General features: G+C 37.0%; 1 protein-coding gene across 3 annotated transcripts in view; it reads left to right on the top strand.

Annotated features, from left to right (window-relative positions):
- Positions 1 to 25,160, top strand: part of SMYD3 (SET and MYND domain containing 3) — a 714,589-nt gene that overhangs the window by 186,226 nt on the left and 503,203 nt on the right. For all 3 annotated transcript variants that reach the window (XM_067729540.1, XM_067729539.1, XM_067729542.1), the window contains 3 exons: positions 9,125 to 9,232; positions 10,818 to 10,875; positions 12,764 to 12,900. In XM_067729540.1, the coding sequence (XP_067585641.1) occupies positions 9,125 to 9,232; positions 10,818 to 10,875; positions 12,764 to 12,900 (303 nt within the window). The remainder of the gene's footprint in view (positions 1 to 9,124; positions 9,233 to 10,817; positions 10,876 to 12,763; positions 12,901 to 25,160) is intronic.

The following is a 25,160-nucleotide window of genomic DNA, read 5'->3' as shown; positions in this document are numbered from 1 at the left end:
TTAGGCCACGCCGGGTCTTAGTTGCGGCATGTGTGCTCTTTTTTTAGTTTTGGCATGCGGACTTAGTTGCGGCATGCAGACTCTTAGTCGTAGCGTGCGAACTCTTTAGTTTCAGCATGCATGCAGGATCTAGTTCCCTGACCAGGGATCGAACCCGGGCCCCTCGCATTGGGAGCGTGGAGTCTTACCCACTGGACTACCAGGGAAGTCCCAGAGATAGAACTTTTAAGTTTCTGCCTTCAGCAACTTTGGGTGAATGGTGGTGCTATTTAGTGACTTAAAGAGATCTTATTGAAGAGTAGGTTCTGAGAAGAGAATTCTAATTTACAAATTTTTAGTTTGTGCCTATTAAACATATACATGGAGATGTTGAATAGGCAACTGGATATACTTGCTCAGAATGGGGGCTGGGACTGCATGAAAAAATGTAAGAATGAATATGGGGATGGAGAGGGAAAGAGAAGAATCAAGAATGAATCCTTGGGCACTTTCCTGGCTGTCCAGTGGTTAAGACTCTGCACTTCCAATGCAAGGGGCGTGGGTTTGATCCCTGGTTGGGGAACTAAGATCCCACAAGCTGCGCAGTATGGCCGAAAAAAGAAGAAAATAAAGAATGACTCCTTGGTTTTTGGCTTTAGCAATTGGGTAGATGATGATTCCATTTACTGACATGGGGAAGACAAGACCCCCATGTAATAGCGTAATAGACCCAGTTTTAGGTGGGAAAAATCTGCTTTGGCTGTGTTAGATTTGCAGTAACTGTTATATGTCTATTAGGTTCAATTTCCTTTTCTCATGTCTGTAACTTTAAACAATATGTGCAAGCCTCCATCTGTGTTTATCAATTGTAGATCGTATCTTTTGATTCCCTACCTTTAAGGTGAAGATACTAGTATTCCCACTCTTTCCTCTCTTATCACTCTATTTTCCATAATTTGCCAGCTGTACCTTTACTTTTATATTGTCAAGGTTAGTGATATTTACATGCTGTTCTAGAACACAAAACTAAGTCCCGCGTAATGATTTTAAAAAGTCAAAATCAGTAAAAAGTCATAAGTGATTTTTAAAATATCACTTTCTAGATTCAGATTCAATGCAGTCCCATTTAAAGTCCCACGGATGGATAAGCTGACTGAAATTTATGTGGAAATGCAAAAGACTTAGAAACTGAGTCCCTTATGTAGAAGAAGAGCAAAGTTGGAGGACTTAGACCGCTTGATTTAAACACTTACTCTGAAGCTACAGTAATGAAGACAGTGGTGTTAGGTTAGGCGTATAGAGCAATGAATAGAATAGAGTGACGGTCCCCAACCTTTTTGGCACCAGGGGCTGGTTTCGTGGAAGACAGTTTTTCCATGGATGGGGTTGGGGGGTGGTGCAGGCAGTAATGTGAGCGGTGGGGAGCGATGGGGAGTGGCAGATGAAGCTTCGCTCGCTCGCCCCCCCCCCCCCGCTCACCTCCCGCTGTGCGTCTCGGGTTCTTAACAGGCTGTGGACTGGTACCGGTCCGCGGCCCGGGGGCTGGGGACCCCTGGAATAGAGAGTCTAGAAATTGGCCCTGTTCTGTGTTCTTTTATGTGATAGCTATGGCCAAAAGAGAGGACTCAGAGAGGCTCAGGAAAAAGTTTATTACCCTCAGAGATCCTAGAAACAGGAGCGATGGATTGCCGCACAGCATCCTGTGCGGGAAGCCTCAGGGTGGTCTGGAGGCAGAAAGGAGGAGAAAGGGGAAAACTGAGGCTAGAGTCTTTATTAAGGTTTCCGCAGGATTACTCAGCCATAAAAAGGAACGAAATTGGGTCATTTGTAGAGACGTGGATGGACCTTGAGACTGTCATACAGAGTGAAGTAAGTCAGAAAGAGAAAAACCAACATCGTATATTAATGCATACATGTGGAATCTGAAAAAATTGGAATAGACGCTCTTATTTACAAAACAGAAATAGAGACACAGACGTAGAGAACAAAGGGGGGGGTGGGATGAATTGGGAGGTTGGGATTGACATATATATACTATTGATACTATGTATAAAATAGATAACTAATGAGAACCTACTGTATAGCACAGGGAACTCTATGCAATGCTCTGTGGTGACCTAAATGGGAAGGAAATCCAAAACATAGGGGATATATGTATACCTATAGCTGATTCACTTTGCTGTACAGTAGAAACTAACACAACATTGTAAAGCAACTATACTCCAATAAAACTTAAAAAAAAAAAAGGTTTCCTCAGGAAAGGCAAGGCAGGGTAAGGTAAACAGTTTAGGATTGGCTAATTTGAATAATTCCAGAGGGCTTTGAGCTATAGGAGTGGCCTCTCCATTCCTGGTACCTGGCTCTATGAATTTTAAAGCTGATGGAGGGAGGTAGGGCTCTGGATTGGTTAGTTTGCATATCAAAGGCATGCTCCCTGCTGAGCCTTTTGCTGTCTCTAAGAATTGCCTAGCTCTGGGATGGGCAGTCTCTCTTTCCAGCCAGCAAGGTTTTTAAGATGTCATACTATCATAATATACAGAAAATTTAAAAAATATAAATGCAACCCCACACATGTATAGCCAGTTGATTTTCTACAGAGGTGCCAAGGTAATTCAATGTTGAAAGGATAGTGTTTTCAACAAATTGTGGTAGATATGCACATGGAAAAGAAATTATATAAATACAGTTTTCCCCCATCAAAGTCTCATAATAGATTACAGACTTAAAAGCTAAAGCTCTAAAACTTTTAGAAGAAAACTTAGGAGAAAATCTTTGGACCCGGGGTAGGTCAAGTTTCTCAGGCTGGACACAGAAAGCACTCACTATACAAGACATTGATAAAGTGAACTTTAGCAAAGTTGAACCCTTCTGCTCTTTGAAGACATGACTAAGAAAATGAAAAGACAAACCACAGGCTGGGGAAAATATTTGTAATGCATATATATCCAACCAAAGAGTTGTATCCATAATTTTTAAACAGTGCTTACAATTCAGTAGTAAGATTATCCAGTAAAATGGACAAAAGCTTTGAATAGACCCTTCAGTAAGATATACAGTAGAAGATGCTTAACATCATTAGACATCAGAGAAATGAAAATGAAAACCACAATGAGATGCCATTACATACCCACTAGAAAGGCTAAAATGAGAAAGACTGACTATACCAAGTGCATACAAGGAAGAACAACTGGAACCTCATACTCTGCTGGTGGGAATGTGATATGTTACAACTGCTTTGGAAAAGTTTGGTAGTTTCTAAAAGTGTTAAATGTGCACTTACCAACTAACCCATCAATTCTACTCCTAGGTAGTGCGTGTGTGTGTGTGTGTGTGTGTGTGTGTGTGTGTATACACACATAGATACACCCACAATTTACTATTACTCAGCCATAAAAGAGAACTATTGATATATACAGCAACATGAGTGAATCTCAGAAACATTATATGGAGGAAATAAAGCCAGATAGAAAGAAGTAGTACTGTTCTGGGACAGGCACAACTAGTCTGTAATGATGGAGACCAGATTACTGGTTGCCAGGGATTGAGGGGTTGAAAGTAAAGGCCCACAAAGGAATTTGTGGGAGTAATGACAATCTATATCTTAATTTTGGTGTTGGTTACATAAAACTATACTCTTAAAATGGGTCCATTTTATTGTAATTTATATCTCAATACATTCCTTAAAAAATATTGCTCACTGCAGAGCCATTAAGTATGCATAGTTCTTACTTCTTCCTCTGTAATAAAGTGTTCACAACCTTTCAGCCACTCAAAGAATAAGACTGCTGTTTGAGGGAACCATTATAAGATGGTAAGCATTGGGGAGGGAAGACCAAACAGAAGGCTGAAGAAATGGTCTAGATCAGTGATATTCTTAGCGTTACATTCAACTAGAGTCTCCATTTTAACACTCCACTGCTTACTCAAAATCGTGCCAATAGTAAGAAGGTGTTTTGGGACCCTCTGGTATACAGACTTCTGGTTCACTGTCTCTTTTTCAGTCACTTTTCAATCCCATTCTCTGTCCCATACGTAGTCTTCAATTCTAAATTCTTGTTGGAGTTCTGTTTGGCAGGAGTCAAAGACTTTGCAGGTAACTGCCTCCAAAGTTACCTGCCACTTTGAGGCGGCCTCCTTTGCCCTGTTTCTGTAGCCTGTTCTCTTACCCCAACTTTCTGACTTAATGGAAATGAGGTTAAACACCTCATCCATTGATGGCCCTTCCGGTTCACTTTGGGAGTTAAAAACCTGATAATTACTTGTGTTGGGGAGATGAAATGCATGTGCCCCATCTGCCATGTTGCACTAGAACTCGGCGTTGACATTTTGATCAATCTAGCATGGAAGTTTCTTTCAAAGAAGTCCTTAGAGGTGAATGATTTATTTTGCCCTTCCAGCTAAAATGTATCAATTAGGTCATTCCATCTTGATATGACCTCTCACTAGATCAGAGATTGGCAAGCTTTTTCGGTAGAGGGCCAGATGATAAACATGTTAGGCTTTGTGGGCCATAGGATTTGTCATAACTATTCAACTCTGTTGTCATAGTATGAAATTAGTGAGTGTAATACCATGAATTGACTATGTTTCAATAAAACTTTACAGAAACAAGTGGCAAAATGGATTTGACCTGAACCTTGTACTAGATTGACTTACTTTGGGACTCTAATGTTTTTATTTATTATAAGGTTCGTCAATTAACCAAGAAAGTGTAATACCCATTTTCCTAAGGAGTAATACTTTATTCTTGTTTCTTTTGTCAACTTCTTGCCCTATGACCATCCTCCTGCCTTATTCTGTCTTTATATTTGGCCCTATCGGTCTAATTTGATTAAGGCTAGTGGGGAGGCACTCTTGTCCTACGTTTGTTACAGCATCCAGAAAGCTTTTAAAGTGCTAAGTCTAATGTCTATCGCTAGGTCTCTAGTGTGCTCTAAGGAGGTTTTACGCAAGATTTTAATCAATACCTGTCAGTCAACTATAGCTTGTTAGCCAGCGTGCTTAGCTTTCCAGTTTTCTTTTCCCAGATTCCAGCTTTTCAGGTCTTCATGCATCTGTCAACCTGTAATTCATTAGTGTACTACATTTGATGCATACAGAAGATATTATTTATTTGCTGTTAAGCAGCCTGTAAGTGAATGGAAGACTGTTGAGTCTCTTTTCTTTCCTGCAAGTTGCATGGCAGCTCAACTATCCTAAGTTTTGCCTATAGCAGACCTCTGTAGATGATTGATTGAGAGCGGAATGAGTCATGAACATGTGGTTAAAAAAAATCATGACAATATTTCACATAGAAAATGTTCAATTAATAGTGTTTATTAGTCACAAAATGAGCTTGTTGAATAAGCTGGCTTAAAAGAATTCGTTTCTTTTTTACATATTTTAAGGCAATTTCTTTTAAATATCCCCAAATCTGAGGAAAATACCATTCCAAATTTTCAGTTCTCTGTAAGCCTAACATGGGGAGGTTTCAAGCCTTTTTGACATAATTCAGATTATTTGTTATGAATGGGGATTACAGAATCATAGATTTTTATCATTGAGAGGTTACCTTAGATATGAATGAATCCAGTCCTCTTACAGAATAAACGTCTAGTGAGCCCTGATTGTGAATTAGATGTGTTTTACTGAAACTGGATTTAATATGTATTGATCCTTCCCACATTCCATCCCACAAAATAATAAGCTGCCCTAAAATGAGTATTTAATCCAACTAAAATTCAATGTTAAATAGTATTTAAATGGGTTATTGAGCTGTAGTGGCTTTGTATCCAAGGCAGGGAGGGAAATGTTACAATAATAGTGTAAAGGTTATTTTGTGTAAGAAAGAAGAAATAAATGGATTTTCTCTTTCTATTGTAACATCTCATCAATCTTCTCCTTTCATAATTAAGCAATCAAAACCGTCTCAGACTGGCCAAAGCAAGAATTGCTAGGGATTTTCCTGACCTTTTTGCATGGCTTTAATTTCAAATAAACAGTGGTAAATATATAGTAAATTATATCTCCTAAGTGGTACTGATTTTAGAATAAATCATCAGATATCTATTGAACACCTGTTACACGCATGCTGCGCCTAGCTGGTAGTATACTTATTTAAGAAAACCAGACATAAACAAAGCTAAAAATAAAATAATATTTAAAAATTGATAAAAGTTTACTAAGTCTTTGCGTTACAAAAGATTTCATTGGTATTACAAAAGAATTCATTGAAGCATTTTTTTAACATTTAAAAATTAATACATTTAAAAGATTTTTTGAGTTACAACCAGGTTTTCCAAAATAAACAAACGTTAAAAAGTTGTTTTTTAGGGCTTCCCTGGTAGCGCAGTGGTTGAAGGTCCGCCTGCCGATGCAGGGGATACGGGTTCGTGCCCCGGTCCGGGAGGATCCCACGTGGCTTGGAGCGGCTGAGCACGTGAGCCATGGCCGCTGAGCCTGCGAGTCCGGAGCCTGTGCTCCGCAACGGGAGAGGCCACGACAGTGAGAGGCCCGCGTACCGCAAAAAAAAAAAAAAAAAAAAAAAAAAAAAGTTGTTTAGTAACCGTGATTTTGCTTTCTTTTTCACATAAAAATGCTTCTCCCCGAATCACAGTTATTAGATATAAGAAAGATAATTATGTTTTGCTTTTATTTATAAATATAATACATGATATTAGTCAAAGATAACAGTATTGGGAAAGTATAAAGAGAAAAACAAAAGTAGCTTTTTCTTATAGGAAAAGCTGGAAAATTATTGCCAATTTCCAGTATTTTAGCAAATCTACAATGAGCATTCTTAAGCTTATTTATGTACATCATTTAAACTAGGATTAATTGCATTATAAATATTATTTCTGTGCCAGCAAAATGCACATTGAAAATCCCGATATTTACTACCAAACACCCATCAGAAAGATTAGGGAAACTTACGATTCCAAGGACAAGGTTAGAAAGTCCCCACTTCCCTACACCCTAGAGACTTCTGAATTAATATTTTCATTTATCTTTGCTATACTAATGGGTCACCTATGTTATCTTGTTTCTATTAACATTTCTTTGATCACTTGTTTGGTTTTTAGTTTTTGTTTATTGGCATTTCTTTTTTAGGCATGAATTTTCTCTTCATGTCCTTCACTTTTTTTACTATTTTTATGGAAATATTCACCCTTTTCTTAGTTATTTTATAAGACCTCTTTGTATTTTGGTGACAGTTAACACTATCTACATACGTATTTAAAATTTTCTTTTCCTAGTTTGTCCTTTATCTTTCAACCATATTTGTGGTATTAGGTTTTCTTCCTTCTGATATACATGAGAATTATATATTATATATATAATATATAAGAATTATATATATGAGATATGAGATATACATGAGAATTATATATTATATATATAATATATAAGAATTATATATATATAATATATAAGAATTATATATATAATATATAAGAATTATATATATGATAAAGAATTATGTATATGATAAAGATGAGAATTACTTAAGCCATTATGCTTTCTTTTTGCCTTGCCTGTGAGGCAGCTCAAATAATCGTTGCACACAAGCACGATAATTGCTTAGCTCTCCTGTTTAGCTTACTAAGAATTTATACTCTCCCCCTTTATATTTATGTAGCTTGGTAGTTAGATCCCAGCTCTTGAGCCTTACTTTTTTCACCTTTAATATAAGGATGACAGTATCTACCATTTGGATTATTGTGAAAGTCAAATAAAATATTTTTTAATTGCTTAGTCATGTGTCTAACACTGTAGAATGCTAAGTAAATGCTAGAGGACTTTTTTTTCCATAATTTTTACATTTTCTGTTTCTAATTTTACAACCTTATTTCATACTCATCTTTACTTTGAAAGCAACTCAGTTTTATTTAGAAATGAGTAAAGTATAAACACTAAAAAAAAAAAAACACATTAAGAGCATTGCCATAGTGGATATGAAGGAATGAAATGAGGCAACTGTGAATAGAGTTGATAAAAGAAGTACCCCTTGTAAACAGTGTCTCCAAGATTTGGTTTACAAGGAAATAGCAGCAGACAAACCACGCCTTCACCCAGCAACCTGACACAGGCAGTCTTTCTGAGCAAAATGCTGTCTTGAACTTGAATCTGAGTCACAATTTCAAAGTAGCTGCAGCTACTGTCTTGGTTGTGCTGCATGTTGTGCTGTAAGTGGAAAAGAGAAACCTCTTCTATGGGGATTTTATAGGCCCAGAATTTGGGAGTGATTGAACTTCCAGCTCTCATCTGGAAAAGAACATACTAGATATTTGCTTTAGCTGTCTTCCACTTGCCAGGGTTAAATATTGGATACTCTGGATTTTATTTCCATATAGAAGTAATCCCATGTAAAGGGAGTCATGGCATTTCTGACATCAGACTCAAGGATAATGTCCATCCATTTAGTCCTCTTATTCCTCGTGTTGCGAGATTGGTGACTGGCTCTGTGGTCTCTTCAGCCCCACTAGCACATGGCTAGGATCCTGGGAAAAGTGACTATATAATTTATCATCCAAACCACACTTTTCAGAATGGAAAGGGACAGTATTAATAATTAGGCCAGTACAACATAAGTAAACCAAGATGGTCCTGGGTAAAAATGGCATTTGGTCATTTTAGCTAATAACCCCTTTCTATCTTGTCTTAAAAAAACAAAAAGGTTTTCTATTTTTTATGTTAGCCCTCCTGATATTTCTATACTTACTGTAATAGCGCAGAAATTCAGAAAGCTATCAGCCCTGTTTTGATTTTTTTGAACCATGTGTTTTGTTTTCTAATTTGGAGTGATATTTTCTTTTTGTATTCAAAATCACTGTCTATTATTGAATCCTATTTAATCACCTAAAAGGCTATCTTATGAATTATTAAGAAAGACATAATGAATCTTTCTTTGGACTCTACCAGTTAGGTAATAACCAAGGGACAAATTGAAGGACAGAGGTGAAATGGAAGTTCTTGATGTCCATGCCTGGTAATTGCATACTGAATCCTGGATCATTAATAGTATTAGAATATTGCTTTCATTTTCTATTTGCAGTTATATTTAGGCTGTTGAAATTAATGTTGATGACTCACAACATTCAAAACCAGTGTAAATGAAAGTTAAATTTTTATGTCTTATATGCCCTCCTCACTCTTGTCTTAACAGAAAAAAGCTTGGCAGGACCACAAGCGAGAATGCAAATGCCTTAAAAGCTGCAAACCCAGATATCCTCCCGACTCTGTCCGACTTCTTGGCAGAGTTGTTTTCAAACTTGTGAGTATAAAACTTGTGAAATATGCTTGGGTTTTAATTTAGCATAAGCGCTTGCAATTGCATGTATTATTCATATTTAAGACTGAATTTAAATCCATGTTAAGGTAGAAGGTGGATTATTCCAGGGAGTGTCTTAAGACAAGACTTGTTTTCCTATTAATCACAGCAGTGATAAAGTGCACCGTCCCTCTTTGAAGACCCTGTGTGTGATCTCCTGTGAATAGAAACCTAAAGTCCTATGTTTGGGACATGAGATGTTAGTGATGCCTGTTACATTGCCTTTATTACTTTTCTACTGAGAACTAATGCACAGGGCAAGTATATAATTCTTTTGGTTGCCTCTTCAAGTGAGATTTTAATTAGATGATAATTAATCTTACAAGGAAGGGTACTTATCTTTTTTTCTTTTCGTTTTTTTTTTAAGCCAACATTCACTGAAATTGTTTCTCCAGTCCCTTTCCCTACTCTGCCAAAGCAGCTAGTGGATTCCCTGAAATCCCCCTCTGGCGACACCTTCCAGTTTTGGTTTTTTTTTTTTTTTTTTTTGCCAGGCTTTAGAGTGAATATCTCTTTATTGCAGGCTTCAGCTCTCTTGTGTCCTGTTGTCTGTTAACTTCTTTTGGCAATAAAATTTCACAGAGGAATTTAGGGATGTAAAAGTATATACCTAAAACTGGTGCAATGTTATATATCAACTACATCTTTACTAAAAGAAAAATGGATTTAGAATGCCAAATTGGCATTGTCTTTGGACTGAATATTCAACATCTGTCACATATACTTACTACTATTTTTAAATGTACATATTGTGTTGAACTAAAATACACAAATTTATTTCAGAGCTTTAATAAATTCAGAGCAACTTTGTCATTATGCGTTTCTTTAATCACTGGATATTAAAAGTATAATAATATTATATTTGAGTCTGAACTTTTTTTTTGCTTTATTAGTATTGAATAGATAGAGAACCACTGTTAGAGCAGAAATGGGTTGCTTCAGAATCACCCAGGGCTCTAGTTCTCAGTCTTCACCCCGACCTATGGAATCAGAATCTAATAGAAACTAACTGTAATGATAGCTACTTTCTGTTGAGCACTTAACTATTCCTAGGCCCTGTGCTAATTGCTTTACAAGATATACCTTATTTCATCCCACAACAACTCAGTGCTATTATTACTCCTGTGTTTCGCATAAGGAAATTGACACCTCAAGTTTAAGTAACGTGCCCAAGGTTGCACAGTTTGTAATAAACTCTTATTTTTATTCATCCATCTTTGCTTTTCTATAATAATTAGTAGTAAATTCCTTACAGTGATACAAGTCTGTGGTAGAATTGGGGAAAAAAATGGAAACTTCTTGTAAAAGAATTTTGTGTTTGGAAATTAAATTGGTGGGTCAAGTTGCAACACAGATTTTAAAGTTGTGACTGATTGAATAATTTAACTCTAAGAATGATGAGAAGGATAATATAGAAAATTATCTTTTTAACGGACTTCCATTTGAATATTTAAAGATATGCAAACATATTCATTTATATATTGGAGCACTTGAAATCGTTTTTGGTGTTTTCCCCCTTTCTTCATAGATGGAAGAAACACCCTCTGAATCGGAGAAACTTTACTCATTTTATGATCTGGAGTCAAGTAAGTGATTCTCTATCAGCATCTTAAGTTCTATCATTTATTTGCTGAGCTGATGAGTTGCCTTTTTTTTTTTTTAAACTTTGTTTTTCTGTCTCTTTATTATGTGAGGCAGCAAACCTTTTCATGCTTTTATATAGACACATTAGCTTATTTAATTTATTCTAGGGTAGCTTTGGCCCTATAGGAGTTTGTGAGGTGCCATAGAGGTGTCCAAGTTAGGCAGTGAGGGGAGTATAACCCTCTGTCCAGCTAGCAGAATACATTTTACTTCTGTTTTTCCTCCTCTTTCCCTTTTTCCTACTCTTGGTTTCTTTTTGATGTTAGGGAACAGTAATGTGAATGGGGGCTCCAGGGAACATTTAGATAATAAGGAAAGTAGAAAGTACCGATGACTTAGGCTCTCTGACAGCACTGAGCGTTGTTCTTTTCCTGAACTACCATGGTGGTGGCCAACCTCCTTAATACTGAGAGGCTTTGCAAATCTGAGTGTGAAGTGAACGTAGCGTTTACGTTTCTTTCTATTGGCACAGATCACAGATCCTCTTTGTTGAAGTTGTAAATGACTTTTAAGTCAAACGTAGCAAGAGCTCATGGAGTAAATGTGCTACACAGTTTAATATTTCTAGATGGAGACAAATAAAATCATCTAGTACGGATTTATGGTTATGGAATCCTAAGTGCCAATGATAATAAATTATTATTTAAGGAATCATTGGGTTAATTTATTCTGTTGAACAAGTAATTTAAAGAAAATATGTAGACCTGACATGAGCAACAGAGTTATGCTGTAGTTTCATCTTGATCTATCTTTTCAAGTTTTAATAGAGAACTAGTCATTTTTTTCTTCTTTTTTTTTTTTTTTTTTTTTGCGGTACGCGGGCCTCTCACTGCTGTGGCCTCTCCCGTTGCGGAGCACAGGCTCCGGATGCGCAGGCTCAGCGGCCATGGCTCATGGGCCCAGCTGCTCTGCGGCATGTGGGATCTTCCCGGACCGGGGCACGAACCCATGTCCCCTGCATCGGCAGGCGGACTCTCAACCACTACGCCGCCAGGGAAGCCCTATTTTTTTCTTCTTATATTACTGCTAGGTAACTAACATCTCTTGCAGTGAGTTTTACTATGAACATTAGCCCTGCTCAGTAGCAGTGTCATACACGCTGCCTTAAGTGAAGTGCTCTCAAACGTTATTAATTCAACTGTGCACTCCTAGTCCTCACACCCCTTTGTGGTATGAATGAAACTGAGTTTTTAAAGGGGTGATATTGGCTTTGGAACTTTCTCCTTCTGTTTGGGTTGAAGCAGTATCATATTTTGTTTATTATTCAACCTGAAAAGAACTTGAAAATGAGATTTCTTTGGTTGATTCATGTTTTTTTCTTGATGTACTTTCTACTTGACCAATTTCACCAATTTGAACTTAATTTAACTGAACTTTTCTGTTCTTGCTTTAGGTTTTTTTTGTCTTTGAGATGATACTGTTTATCAGTTAGTTATGACCTGGCTGTAAATTGTTTCATGGAAAAGTCTACTTAAATTCACTAACTAAATAAGCATGTATGGTGGTTTGAACATGTGTGCAGAAGGATGTAGAAAATCTGCTAACACACATCATTACTGATTTTGGTTTTAATGTTTTTTCATCAGTTTGTGTATTTATTTTGTTTTGCTAGGTGTTTGATCTTATTTTGTAGATAACGTTTGGCAGAATTTGATTGATAATGTATGATAATGATTTGTAGTTGTCAAAAAATAAAAAGATGCATTTGATCTCTGTCAGAATGGAATCTGGGTAGGAAATATCTGCCTTAACAGCTACCATTGAACACCTGAAAATTATCCATTGAAAGTTCACAGTGTGATTGTACTATTTATTTTATCTTTAAAAAAGATATTAACAAACTGACTGAAGATAAGAAAGAGGGCCTCAGGCAACTTGTATTGACATTTCAACACTTCATGAGAGAAGAAATACAGGATGCTTCTCAGCTGCCACCTTCCTTTGACATTTTTGAAGCCTTTGCAAAAGTAAGTGTTAACTTTGGTATCTTTGCTAATGCCATAAATCAACGCTTTACTCCTTATTTCCTTGTTGATCCGTGAAAATCCAGGACCCTTCATGCCTTTATCAGTCCCCTGCTTTACTGAGTAGAGAATGGGAGAATGTATTGCTTATATTGAAAAGAGTATTATTTTTTCTGCTTTATCAGTATTCTTACTAATGGCCCAAGTATGTTCATTGTCAGCTCTCAAAGCACACCCTCAAAAGAGTGTGCTTTCTTTTCTCAAAAGAAAGTAACATATTCCATTATTTTTTATGAATGGATTTAAGTTTGCCATTGAGTCCATTTCGTTTTGTGATGGTTGTTTCAGCAATGTAACCTTCCTTGAAGTGAAAGAAATCATTGGAATCCGTTTCTTGATTAAGTGAATTTTAAATGATATGAAAATATAACCATTTCTGATTTTAAAATAATTGCCCAAATTGCCAAAACATTTGTTTAAATGTTTTAAGTCATGAAAATCTTAGATTAGGGGTAGAAAATAGGTATAATTTAATATTTCATTGTGGTCTCTTGGTAATGGGTACCTGAGTGCTCTTTTTGGAAGTGCTTCTGAGGGTTTGTTTGGGTCCAGAGAGAAAGAATGCACTGATTGATTCTTTTTCTTTTATAATTTATTTATCCATTTATTTATTTTTGGCTGTCTTGGGTCTTTGTTGCTGTGTGTGGCTTTCTCTAGTTGCAGCGAGCAGGGGCTACTCTTTGTTGTGGTACGTGGGCTTCTCATTGCAGTGGCTTCTCTTGTTGTGGAGCACGGGCTCTAGGTGTGTGGGCTTCAGTAGTTGTGGCACGTGGGCTCAGTAGTTGTAGCTCACGGGCTCTAGAGTGCCGGTTCAGTAGTTGTGGTGCACAGGCTTAGTTGCTCTGCAGCATGTGGGATCTTCCTGGACCAGGGCTTGGACCCATGTCCCCTGCATTGGCAGGTGGATTCTTAACAAGTGTGCCACCAGGGAAGTCCCTGATTGATTCTTGATATCTACCCTGGGATAGGGACAGAGGAACCAGTATATCCTTTGTTATTATCATGTGTTTGCCGTCCTTACTTTCTCATATTGTGTGTTTGGATTTGTTTAAATATTGATCATATTTTTAATAATAAGTAAAATTTTACATTTGAGGGTGATTTTGTCAATTTTACAATTTATATGCACACATCCAATGATATATTTATCTTGTGAATATTTTTAAAGTATGTTTTATAACCTGCTTATTTTCTAAGAATTTAAATGTGATTAGTGTGATTGCTACAGATTTATTCTTGTTTTTCCCAAATGTAGTTTTATTCTTTTAGGTATGCTCTTACGATTTTCCGATAATATCATCTTAGCATTACATTCTGGTTTGTCTATTAATTAAAATTGATTTCAAAATGTAAATGTTGTTTATAATGCATCTGAGAAGTTTCTCATGTTTATTTCATATGCTTCTGAAAATTACAACCTATAGTAACGCTGCGTATACAGTGCATACAGGCTCTTTTGATGTTACATGCTATACAACGTAACACCTACTGAAAGATAAAAATATACCTTATGATGACTGTAACTTCATTTCTGGTGTTTCCTGTTGAAAAATGTTCAAGTGCTAATTACTGGAGTTATTAGTGTTCATAATAACGAATTAAAAATACTTTCATTGCTTAATGTAAATTGTAAATTACTATCTTATTTCTCTTGTTTCTTTTAAAATAATTTTAATCTCACGTATCTTACAATGAACTTTTCTCTGTGCTGTGTAGGGGGAAATTCTGTCATTATGATTAAGCAGACAGAATTTTAGTAATGTGCTTTCCTTCTCCCCACATACTTATATTTGTTGTTGCTACAAAAGTAAAACGTATACATTTTTGTGGTGTATGGGGGAATTGGACTCAGAGCTGTGATTTCTGCCTTAAAATATAGGTTAATAATCAGAGGAAAGCAGCATTAACCTATGGCTCCTGTACTTCCTTGTAGAAGTTTTGTTTATATTTTATAGACTGTAGTGATTTTTCTGCTTATACATTTGTGTTTAAAAGAGAAAACTCTCCTCCTTCTCCCCTCCTCCATCCGTCCCCCTCCTTGTCCTTCATTTTTTAAAAGAAGAATAGAATAGTCTTAAATTAAGCTGATCAGTGTCCTGCAAAGCTTAGGGATGAGCCACTGAGCTTATAACTTTGCAAGTGTGTGATGACACCGACCATGACAAATGCGTTGGAAGTGGGTGGAGAATGCTGGACAGGGAATTTTATCCCTATCTACTGCCCCCCGCCCCATCTTACTGGCATAGAATTAATCAAAGAGAAGAAATGGGCACTTCAGAGAGTGCTGCTTTCTTTTGCTGCACCTACCTGTACAGTCTGTCAGGAGTGGTTCTATGCTGACCTGCCTTTCCCACCTTCAGGAACTAACTTTTTAATTTACGCTTCAAAGAAAGCTGGCTTCACCTGGCCTCAAAAAGAAAAGCCTGTTTTATGTTTTGCTTTTCCTCCCACTTACTTATGTTCATGCAGGTTCTGTGCAGGTATTAGACATGAGAAGCTTGTGTTTTGGCTCCTCTCATTGTCATTTAAGACAAGAGGAATTCTGAGAGCTTTTGCTGATTTGTTTCTATCTTAATTTTTTTGAATCTTTGATTATGGACTTTTCCAAACACACACAAAAGTAGAGAGACAATTCTAATGAACCCTCATGTTTCCATCACTTGGTTTCAATACTTTTCAGACTTGTTTTACATCTGATAGATGTCACACAGATGTTCTTTTCCTTTATTTGGGTTTCCAAACATTCCTTACAATTACTCTTTTGCTATCAGGCCTCTTGGCCTCCTGAGAGAGGTGTCTGTTAGTGAATTCACTGATCAAATTATGCAAGTTTTGTTTTGTTTTTGTTTGCAGCAAGCACTCTTGTCCAGGGTTATCAAAATACATGGTTAATTCTAACTCTGAAAATTATCTACCAAGGCAAAGAACCTCAGCAAGTCAAAAGTTTTACTTGGGGTTATGCATATATTTATCAAACTTGTACTGCCTGGAAAGGAAAGGGGTTGGTGGAGGATGAGAAGGTTCTTAGTCCTGAGAGCAAATTTCTTCTCTGCTGAGCTGATAGCTTTTTCTCTTAGAAGACCATGATGAATTCCTCAAAAGTTAGCAATTTGTATTTTGAACACTCTGGGGTTTTCTGTTGAAAGATAGTGTATATTTCCTGTTGGACTAGGTTCTTAGTGCCTCTTGTGCTTCTGTTGCTCAGGACTTGGTTTTGCTTGGAAAATGTCCCCCCGTCCCCCTTCACTACTCTGAACACATTATTGTGTAGCCTTTTTTCCAGTTATATTTCCAAGTGTTCCTTTTTTCTCCACTTCCTGGTTACCAGTATTAGCCTCCCACTACCCATCCCCACATTCACACACACACACAGAGCAACTGGAATTTGGGATTTAGAGATAGTACTTTACTGTATAAAATATCCTGTTGACTTCTGAACTTATTGCCTGGTTGTAAAAGTTAAGTAGGAAGAAGAAATTTTTCTAGGGGAGGAGATCAAGGAGGACTTCACATAGGAAGCAGAAATTAATGGCATGAATTTCAGAAGAGAAGATGGTGTTGGGAAACAATTATAGAGAATGGTCTAGAAATACTTGTGGGGAGCGAGGGGGTACTAACTCCTCTAACCCCCGGGTAAGAAAAATATGTTGACTTCCTATGGAGAAGATTTGAAAAGGCAGTTGTTACCAGTGGAATACATGTTTCAGTTATATTTAGTGATTACAAAAAGAGTTTGAATGAAAGCGTGATGCTTAAAATGTTTGTTTTGCTTTAGGTAGTAAGAGAAAATTAGTGAGGGTAGTAGTACCTCTAGAATTTCTACAGCTGGCGAGCTGCAGAGTGATGATCTGGTTGGATGGAAACGTGGGAGTGATTTGCTTGAAGCTTTATTTGCATAAGTTTTTTTTTTTTAACTTAGATTGTGTGTTACTTGGGGGTGTGGCTGAATGGAAATAAAAGCGTAAGGTATGAGGAAAGTGGTGGTTCACCACTGACAATAATGAAGGTGGCCAAAGGGTGGGAGATGTACTGGGGATACTTGTTAGTGAGCACAGTGGAGGCGCGTGACTATTTGTATATTCATCAAAAATAGAGGCCAGACTCATCTCTGCTGGCTCTTTTTCAGATTGTTTAGAGAAGGGAAGATGTATGTTTTCATCTCCACAGGCCCCTCCTCCTTCCCACTCCCCAACTTTTTTTCCTTCCATTTCTATTTTGAAATAAGATTTCTGGTTAGATTTCAAAATGGATTTATCTTGGCAAGACAACTCCTGTGGTTCAATCTGTTGATAGAGTTCGAAACATTTGCTACAAATATAGAGAATGTATATACAAATAATGATGACTGTAAACTTTAAAAGGTGAGACAATTACAGTTAGAGGGCAAATTTAAATGGGAGGTTGAACAGTAGTATGATGGCTAAGTTGCTTTTTCAGACAAGTGAGTGAAATTCTCTCAACCTCAATTTCCTCATCTGTAAATGGGAATAATAATAATAATATTTACAGATAAAAGTGAGGATTAACTCTAAAGTACTTAGAGTGTCTGACACGTTATTAATTTCTACTGCTGCTGTGCCTATTTCCCATACTTATTTGTATTCTAGTATAAAACTTCAGTGTTGTATGTCTCCCTGTGTTGTCATGTAGCCAAGAGTGTAATCTGCAACTGATTGTAAACCAGAGTCTCAGATGGTTGCTTACAGTTGTGCCCAGTGCTGGTATCCCATGCCTATGCTGAGACTTACCTATCTTGTTGAGAAAAAAATTTTGCAGGCAGAAAATAGTACCTTTCCCCTAGTAACTGGCTTGGTTTCAGCCCATAGCTATTGTGGACAGAAATCGTGTACTATGTCCTACATTCGTCGCAACTCCATGATTTCAGAGTAGTTCCTTGGGATTTCATGTAGGAAATATAAAAGCAAGCTTACTATGATGAATGAGATGTTTCTCACACGTGAATCTTAAAAGGATGAAATTAAATTGTAAGGGTTTTGTTAGTTGTTATGTCATAGTTCACTGAAATGACATGGAATGTCTCTATTCCATCCCCCCAAACATACACTGGTTATTATTGGTAATGGTTATTCTAAATTTAATGTCAGTAGACTTAGTTCTGAGCTTATTTTCTATGCATAGAGTATACTTTTTAGCGATCACTGTGCAGAGTTCTAGAACAATATACTTATTTTTTTTTCTGGACTTAAAACTTCCTTTTCTAAAAATGCATTTGGTAGACTGATTAGAATGTGATAAGCTCTGAACAAAATAATAGAAAATGGACTAGTTGCATAAAATGTTTCAAAACCAGACATCAAATTGGAAGCAACAAGAATAAAAGTGAACTTCCTGACCACAAAACAGATGTCATTGTTCGTGCTGCCAGACCTCTGCAAAGTACTTTTTAACTCGATAATATTATGTAACTGCAACAGAATTTTTTGATTAGAAATTTCACATCTGTTTGAGAAGATGTTCCCTCTTTTTGTCTTTTAAACAAAATAATAATTTTCCTGGTAGAATGTTATTTTTGCTCTTTAGGGCACATCTGTGACCTCCAGAGCTTGCCTACTGAACTCTAATTTTTAATGCTATTAGGGGGAGCTGGTTTTGCAATATACACTGTGGTTGTATAGATTTGAAAGTGAGAATTTTAGGTGCTTTTTGTACTATGATACTTAAAGTTTACATTCAGTTTCATTCTGAGTAAATTCTTTTTCACTGGGGGAGAATTTTTGTTTATTGAGAAACAGTGGAGAATGGGTTAAAACGAGAATCTGCTAATTCATAGGATGAAAAGAAATAGTAATTTAATATTTTTGATTGAGATATGTTAGAAATAAGACACAAATGATAATATATTTAAGATTATACTTGCATTTGCCTGGTATGTGCCATTCGAGTGTTAATAAATAGTCTATGTGATATTCTGCCATAGCCTCATAATTTTAGTAAAGTATAGAAGTCATCATGGAGGAAAAAATTACTAAGTAAACGCTTATTGGGTCTTTTTACTTGCCAAAGAATGGTGTACCTCAGTAAAAAGCAAGAACAAATTTGTTTATGATATATTCAGTTTTTTAATCTTAAATTTTTCGTTCAGTTAGCCCTCTCATTCTGGATGTACTGGTGCTTTATTACTTCACTGTTGCTGTTAGGCTAATTTGTGGGACACATATTACCACAGTTGTTTTGAAAGGTCAAGAGTGTGTGTGTTTGCCACTGGAGGTTTCAGGTTCATATAGGACCAAATTTTAGAGCCTTTTTGTTGATCAGCTTAGTTGAATTTCACTACCGTAGCATGCTATAAAGTAGTAAAGAAAGCAATCTTTTGAATTAGTAAAGTGACGAATTATCTAATTACAAAGCTTATAAGATGGCGGTATGGTAACTTTGACTGCATTACTAAATGATCCCAGTGACTGATCAGATGTGCCTGGATTCCATTAAGGAAAAAATATGCCATTAATTATTTAATACTAAAAGCAAGGAGACACACCAGGATTGCTAACCTCCAATCACCGGGGTGCATGTATCTCTACATTTGGAGGTAGTTGCTAGTTGAGACGTCTCTCTCGTCTGCTCACAACAGTTGCTAGAAGACTTCATTATTGGGATTATACTTTCCTTCTGGTTTTAAGTGAAGCAGGCAAACAGCCAACATTCGTAGCTGCATGCACATCCTGGCACTCTAATTATGAAAAGCAGATGCATTTTTGATTTATTTATTTACTTTTTACAATAGATTGAATCTCTGAGGAGATTCAAGGGACAGTTCTTCTCAGAAGTGTTCTTCCAAGTAAAGTGACACTTGTAGGACACTTGAGACTTCAAAACAAAACAATTCATGTATTTTTAATGATGGTATTTATCTATTATGTTCTTCATTATTAACCATTCAGTTACTATTTCTCTTCCTTTATGTACAAATAACCTATGATGAGTTGGTGTCTGTTTATCATAGTTAAGGACCAGATGGCCAACTAACTTCTAAAGTTCAGAAGGATAATTAGTAAATTCTTAATCAGCATTTTTACTTACATGTGTGTTGGTCAAGGTTGATTATGTACATAAGGTTATTAAAACTATTAATGGATAAACGTGTTGGCCAAGCCTTGTTGCCTTATTTATTTGAGTGTATAACTTGCCACTAATTCATATAGAGGTAATATTTTAAAAATGACAGTATGTCTTTATGAAATGGTAGAGGTTAGTTTCATTGCTTTGGCCTTCCCTTTAGTGACAAAAACCTTTATTAGAGTACTGTGTCTCCCCACTAGAGTATGACTTTCTTAGAGCTAGGAATTACATTTTATTTATTTTGAATCCCTAGAAATCTTCATTGTATACAGTAGGGTTTAATTGTTGACTGAGTTAAATAATGCATGAAAACTGTACCTTCTCTGTTTTATGGTGTATTCTTTGTTAAATATATTTTAAAATTATTACAGTACTGTAAATATACAACACTAGGTAAAAAGGAATCTTTATTATGGTAAAATTCAAGAAGTTCAGTTGATAGCTCAGAATCACAGAAGCTGTTATTATCATAAATTCTTCAGGGAATAATGAATCATTATATTAATTATTCCAGAGTTCGGCAAACCTTTTCTGTAAAATCCCACATATTTTACACTTTGTAGGCCAAGAAGCAAAAATGAATTATTACTGGCGATTTGTAATGCACGCTGAGAGGGTTACTTATGGTCTCCATGGCAACTCCTTAACTCTTCCATTATAGTGGAAAGCATCCATGGATAATATATAAGTGAACGGGTGTGGGTGTCTTCCAATAAAACTTTGTTTACAGACACAGAACATTGATTTTCGTATAATTTTTACTTGTACCCAAATATTCCTCTTTTTATTTTCCCTCAGCCTTTTAAAAATGTAAGAAAATATTCTGAGCTTGCAGGCTGCGCAAAAACAGGTGGTGGATCAGATTTGGTCCATGGGCCATTGCTTGCCAACCCTTAAATTAGTTTTTGTAAGCCAAAAGATTTTTTTGTACACAGTAGGAGACAGCACGTGTTATCAAAAACTTCTCTAATTAAAAAAAAAACGATAGGAAATATTTTATTTGTTACCTTCTAACTAGCCACTGGTTCTACAGTTTTACATTGCCAATGACGTTTGTAAGCATAGCATGTATACAATAATTGTTTTTTGAATTTATTATTTTTTATCCTCAAAACATTTGATTCAATAAATTTAAAATGTTTTAATTCAGTAATATAGTAGAAGAGATGTAGTATTTCACTAAGGATTAGGAAGAAATAAAATTCTTAAATAGAAAAAATGTGTACTTTACTAATGTCTTACATACTTAAACTATCATTCTTGGTCTTTTGTTTTTGTTTTCTTTAACTGCAGATGTTATAGTTTGTTACTTTGCCTTGAAAAGAAATACACATTTTTCTTTTTTTAAAAAATTTTATTTGTTTAATTTATTTATTTTTGGCCGTGTTGGGTCTTTGTTGCTGTGCGCAGGCTTTCTCTAGGTGCGGCGAGCGAGGGCTACTCTTCGTCATGGTGCGTGGGCTTCTCATTGTGGTGGCTTCTCTTGCTGTGGAGCACGGGCTCTAGGTGTGTGGGCTTCAGTAGTTGTGGCACGCGGGCTCAGTAGTTGCGGCTCGCGGGCTCTGGAGTGCCGACTCAGTAGCTGTGGAGCACGGGCTTAGTTGCTCTGCAGCATGTGGAATCTTCCTGGACCAGGGATCGAACCCGTGTCTCCTGCATGGACAGGTGGATTCTTAACCCCTGCACCACCAGGGAAGCCCCAAGACACATTTTCCTAGTAGAATTATTTTGGCTGTGTAACTCGGGTTCAGAAATTTTTTGTTTGAGTCTTCAGATCTTTTTCTTAGATAATGGATATTGCCTTCAGATTTTACTTTGTGATTTGACTATTTCTGTTATGAATGAGAAGGACCTCTCATGGGAGGAAAAAAAAGGTTTTAGGGGTATAACACTAATATTAATGAAAAATTATGATAAACTGCTCTGTTAAATTTTACTATTTTTAGAAACAGAGTGATAGTTTTGATGGCAGAAATCAGACATTGCTATATGATGAAGAAAACAAGGTGGTATATTATAAAGGTAAGCAGGTAAGTTTGGGGATGGCTTCTCTAAGTCAGATGAAAAAAATGTGGCCTGATCAAGAGAGAAAATAGCCCAACTACTATCTGAAAGGGTCAATTTTCATTAAATTTTTCTTCAGTACCTAGTGTTACGTATTTAAGGAGATGTATTTAGATAAATGTTCTTTGTAAAGTATGACGAAGGAAGGACAGAAAGCCCTGTCATATTGGGCAAGCTGACTATAGCTCAGTATCTGGAAGAGCTTTGTCATTAGAGTGGTCCAAGGATGTATCAGGCTGCCCTGGCATAGCTTGGAGCTTCCTGTCCCTGGAAGTGTTTCATTCCAGATTAGAAGCACATGTCAGGATGAGTTATCTCCATGAATAAGGTAAGGCTTGATGATATGTAAAGTGCTCTGTGTTTGTCGTACTCATGGTACATAATGGAAGAATGTAATATATCTTTCCCCATCCTCTCTATCCAAGTCCAGCTTATTTCTTTATTTTTTTTTTTTAACCGGTACGCGGGCCTCTCACTGTTGTGGCCTCTCCCGTTGCAGAGCACAGGCTCTGGACGCGCAGGCTCAGCGGCCATGGCTCTTGGGCCCAGCCGCTCCGCAGCGTGTGGGATCTTCCCGGACCGGGGCATGAACCCGTGTCCCCTGCATCGGCAGGTGGACTCTCAACTACTGCGCCACCAGGGAAACCCCAGCTTATTTCTTTGATGAAGTCCACCTGACTAGGATTGATGCTTCCTTGTTGTAAAATCAGTAGCCACTGGTATTTTCTACGCCAATCATTTGGCAATGGTGAATATTCTTTTAATTAGCTATATGTCTTCACTTCCTACATTCCCAGTTAGATGTTAAACTTTGTGAGAATAGGAGTCATGTTTCCCAATTCCTTCCTTAAGCATAGTACAACCGTACAATTTTAGGCCTGAAAAGATCACAGAAACTATCCAGCTCCGTAGTCTCCTCACTTCCTTCCCTCTCCCTCTTTCCATGATGCATCAGTTGTGGCTCAGAGAAGGTTAATAAAATAGTCACCCAATGACAGGATGGATGCTAAAATTTAGGTCTTTTGAGCTCAAATGCTCTTTCTCCTAGTTGATGCCTGAGTGCTCAAGAATTACTTTCTAAGTTGAAGTAAAAATGTGATAGAGCAAACAGAACTTAACATTACAAACAACTTTTCAACAATATCTATTCCTTATATATTTTTTCTAGCTTTATTGAGATGTAATTGACATATAACATTGTATAAGTTTAATATGTGCAACGTGTTGATTTGATACACTTACATATTGCAAAATGATTCTGACTGTAGGGTTAGGTAACATGTCTATCAGGTCACATAATTACCAAATTTTTTTGTGTGTGTGGTGAGAACATTTAAGATCTACTCACGTAGCAATTTTTAAATATGATACAGTATTATCAGCTACGATCACTATGCTATCCAGTAGATTCCCAGAATTCATTCATCTTATAGCTGGAAGTGTGTATCCTTTGTCCATCTCCCCATTTCCTGGCACCACCCCTCTCTATTCCTTATTTTGAAGGTTATCAGTATAAAGCCAGAAAATTAAGAATAAGTTGCACCATAGGATTACTCTTAACAGCATTGGAACCTAGATTAGATTGTCTCTGTAATGATGAGTTTCAGTCTCAGGGGCTCTGTATGGCTATGTTTAAATGATGGTGGCTTTCCAAACCATCTGGATACATTCCCTTCAGATAACTCTGTTATAAACAGAGCTGCTTTATTACATACTTAACAATATGTGGATTTGTTTTGTATTCCTCATTTTTTTTTGGCCCATATTTACCAGGAAGCCAGTGGGTATTTAGACACTGGTCTTTGTCTTACATGAACAGATCAAGCGATAATTGAGAGATTTATCACAAGTTGCCTAGTGCTGCACTCACCCAATTTTATTTTATTTTATTTTATTTTACTTATTTATTTTTTTGCGGTACACGGGCCTCTCACTGTTGTGGCCTCTCCCGTTGCGGAGCACAGGCTCCGGACGCGCAGGCTCAGCGGCCATGGCTCACGGGCCCAGCCGCTCCGCGGCATGTGGGATCTTCCCAGACCGGGGCACGAACGCATGTCCCCTGCATTGGCAGGCGGACTCTCAACCACTGCGCCACCAGGGAAGCCCACCCAATTTTATTTTTTATTGTTTACTCTACAAAGTACTTTAACAAATATAATCACATTTATTACTTACAACAACCTTCTGAGTTATTGTTATTATTCCTTTTGCAGATGATGGAATGCTTAAGGTCACACTGTTTTTAAATAAAGGAACCAGAGCTTTAACTTGACTATCATGATTTTAGATTTTCTCCATCCCACCATACTGCATTCCCACCATACTGCATTCTGGTGTTATGTTAGTTTTGTGTTAAAGCTCTAATTATGAACTATTGTAAGCCTTAGGAGCAAAACCAGAGTGAAAGAAATGAGAATATGTAGGATAAGATTTCTATCACTAATACTAAAGCACTACTATAGGCAAAGCTTTAAATTATTTAATTAGGATTCCTTCTGTTCTCATACAGGTGGTGCATCATGTCTTACATGTCTCTGCTTCATATATTCAAATCTAAAAAGGGCTGGCAGGGAGGGTCGGGGGAGGGTGGGTTTTTCATATCAAATATTTCTGAGCTGATGCTGCCACAACTCTATGTGAAAATAAAGATGACTGAAATGGAATTTGCATGGCGTTAAGCTAACTTTTGAAATCTAGATTCCACAACCTTGAAGTACTGGATCAGTTGAATTAGGAACAGGATTAAAAATACACTTTACAGCACTTTCTTTCCTACCCTCCTCCCCCATCATGGGTGGCAGTATTTTATTGAAATACAGGGCCAACTCAGCATCTGAAGAGGCCCATGTGACTTGCTGGTTGATGTCCTGGGCCTTGTTTCATCCTTTCTTTTCCCCTAATATTTATTTATTTATTTGGCTGCACTGGGTCTTTGTTGCAGCATGTGTGATCTTTTAGTTGTGGCATGTGGAATCTAGTTCCCTGACCAGGGATCGAATCGAACCCGGGCCCCCTGCATTGGGAGCATGGAGTCTTAGCCACTGGACCAGCAGGGAAGT

The sequence above is a fragment of the Pseudorca crassidens genome, chromosome 2, assembly GCF_039906515.1.
Source record: "Pseudorca crassidens isolate mPseCra1 chromosome 2, mPseCra1.hap1, whole genome shotgun sequence".
Taxonomy (NCBI): Eukaryota; Metazoa; Chordata; class Mammalia; order Artiodactyla; family Delphinidae; genus Pseudorca; species Pseudorca crassidens.
Note: the sequence above shows the minus strand (reverse complement) of the source record. Positions and strands in the feature narration are given on the sequence as shown.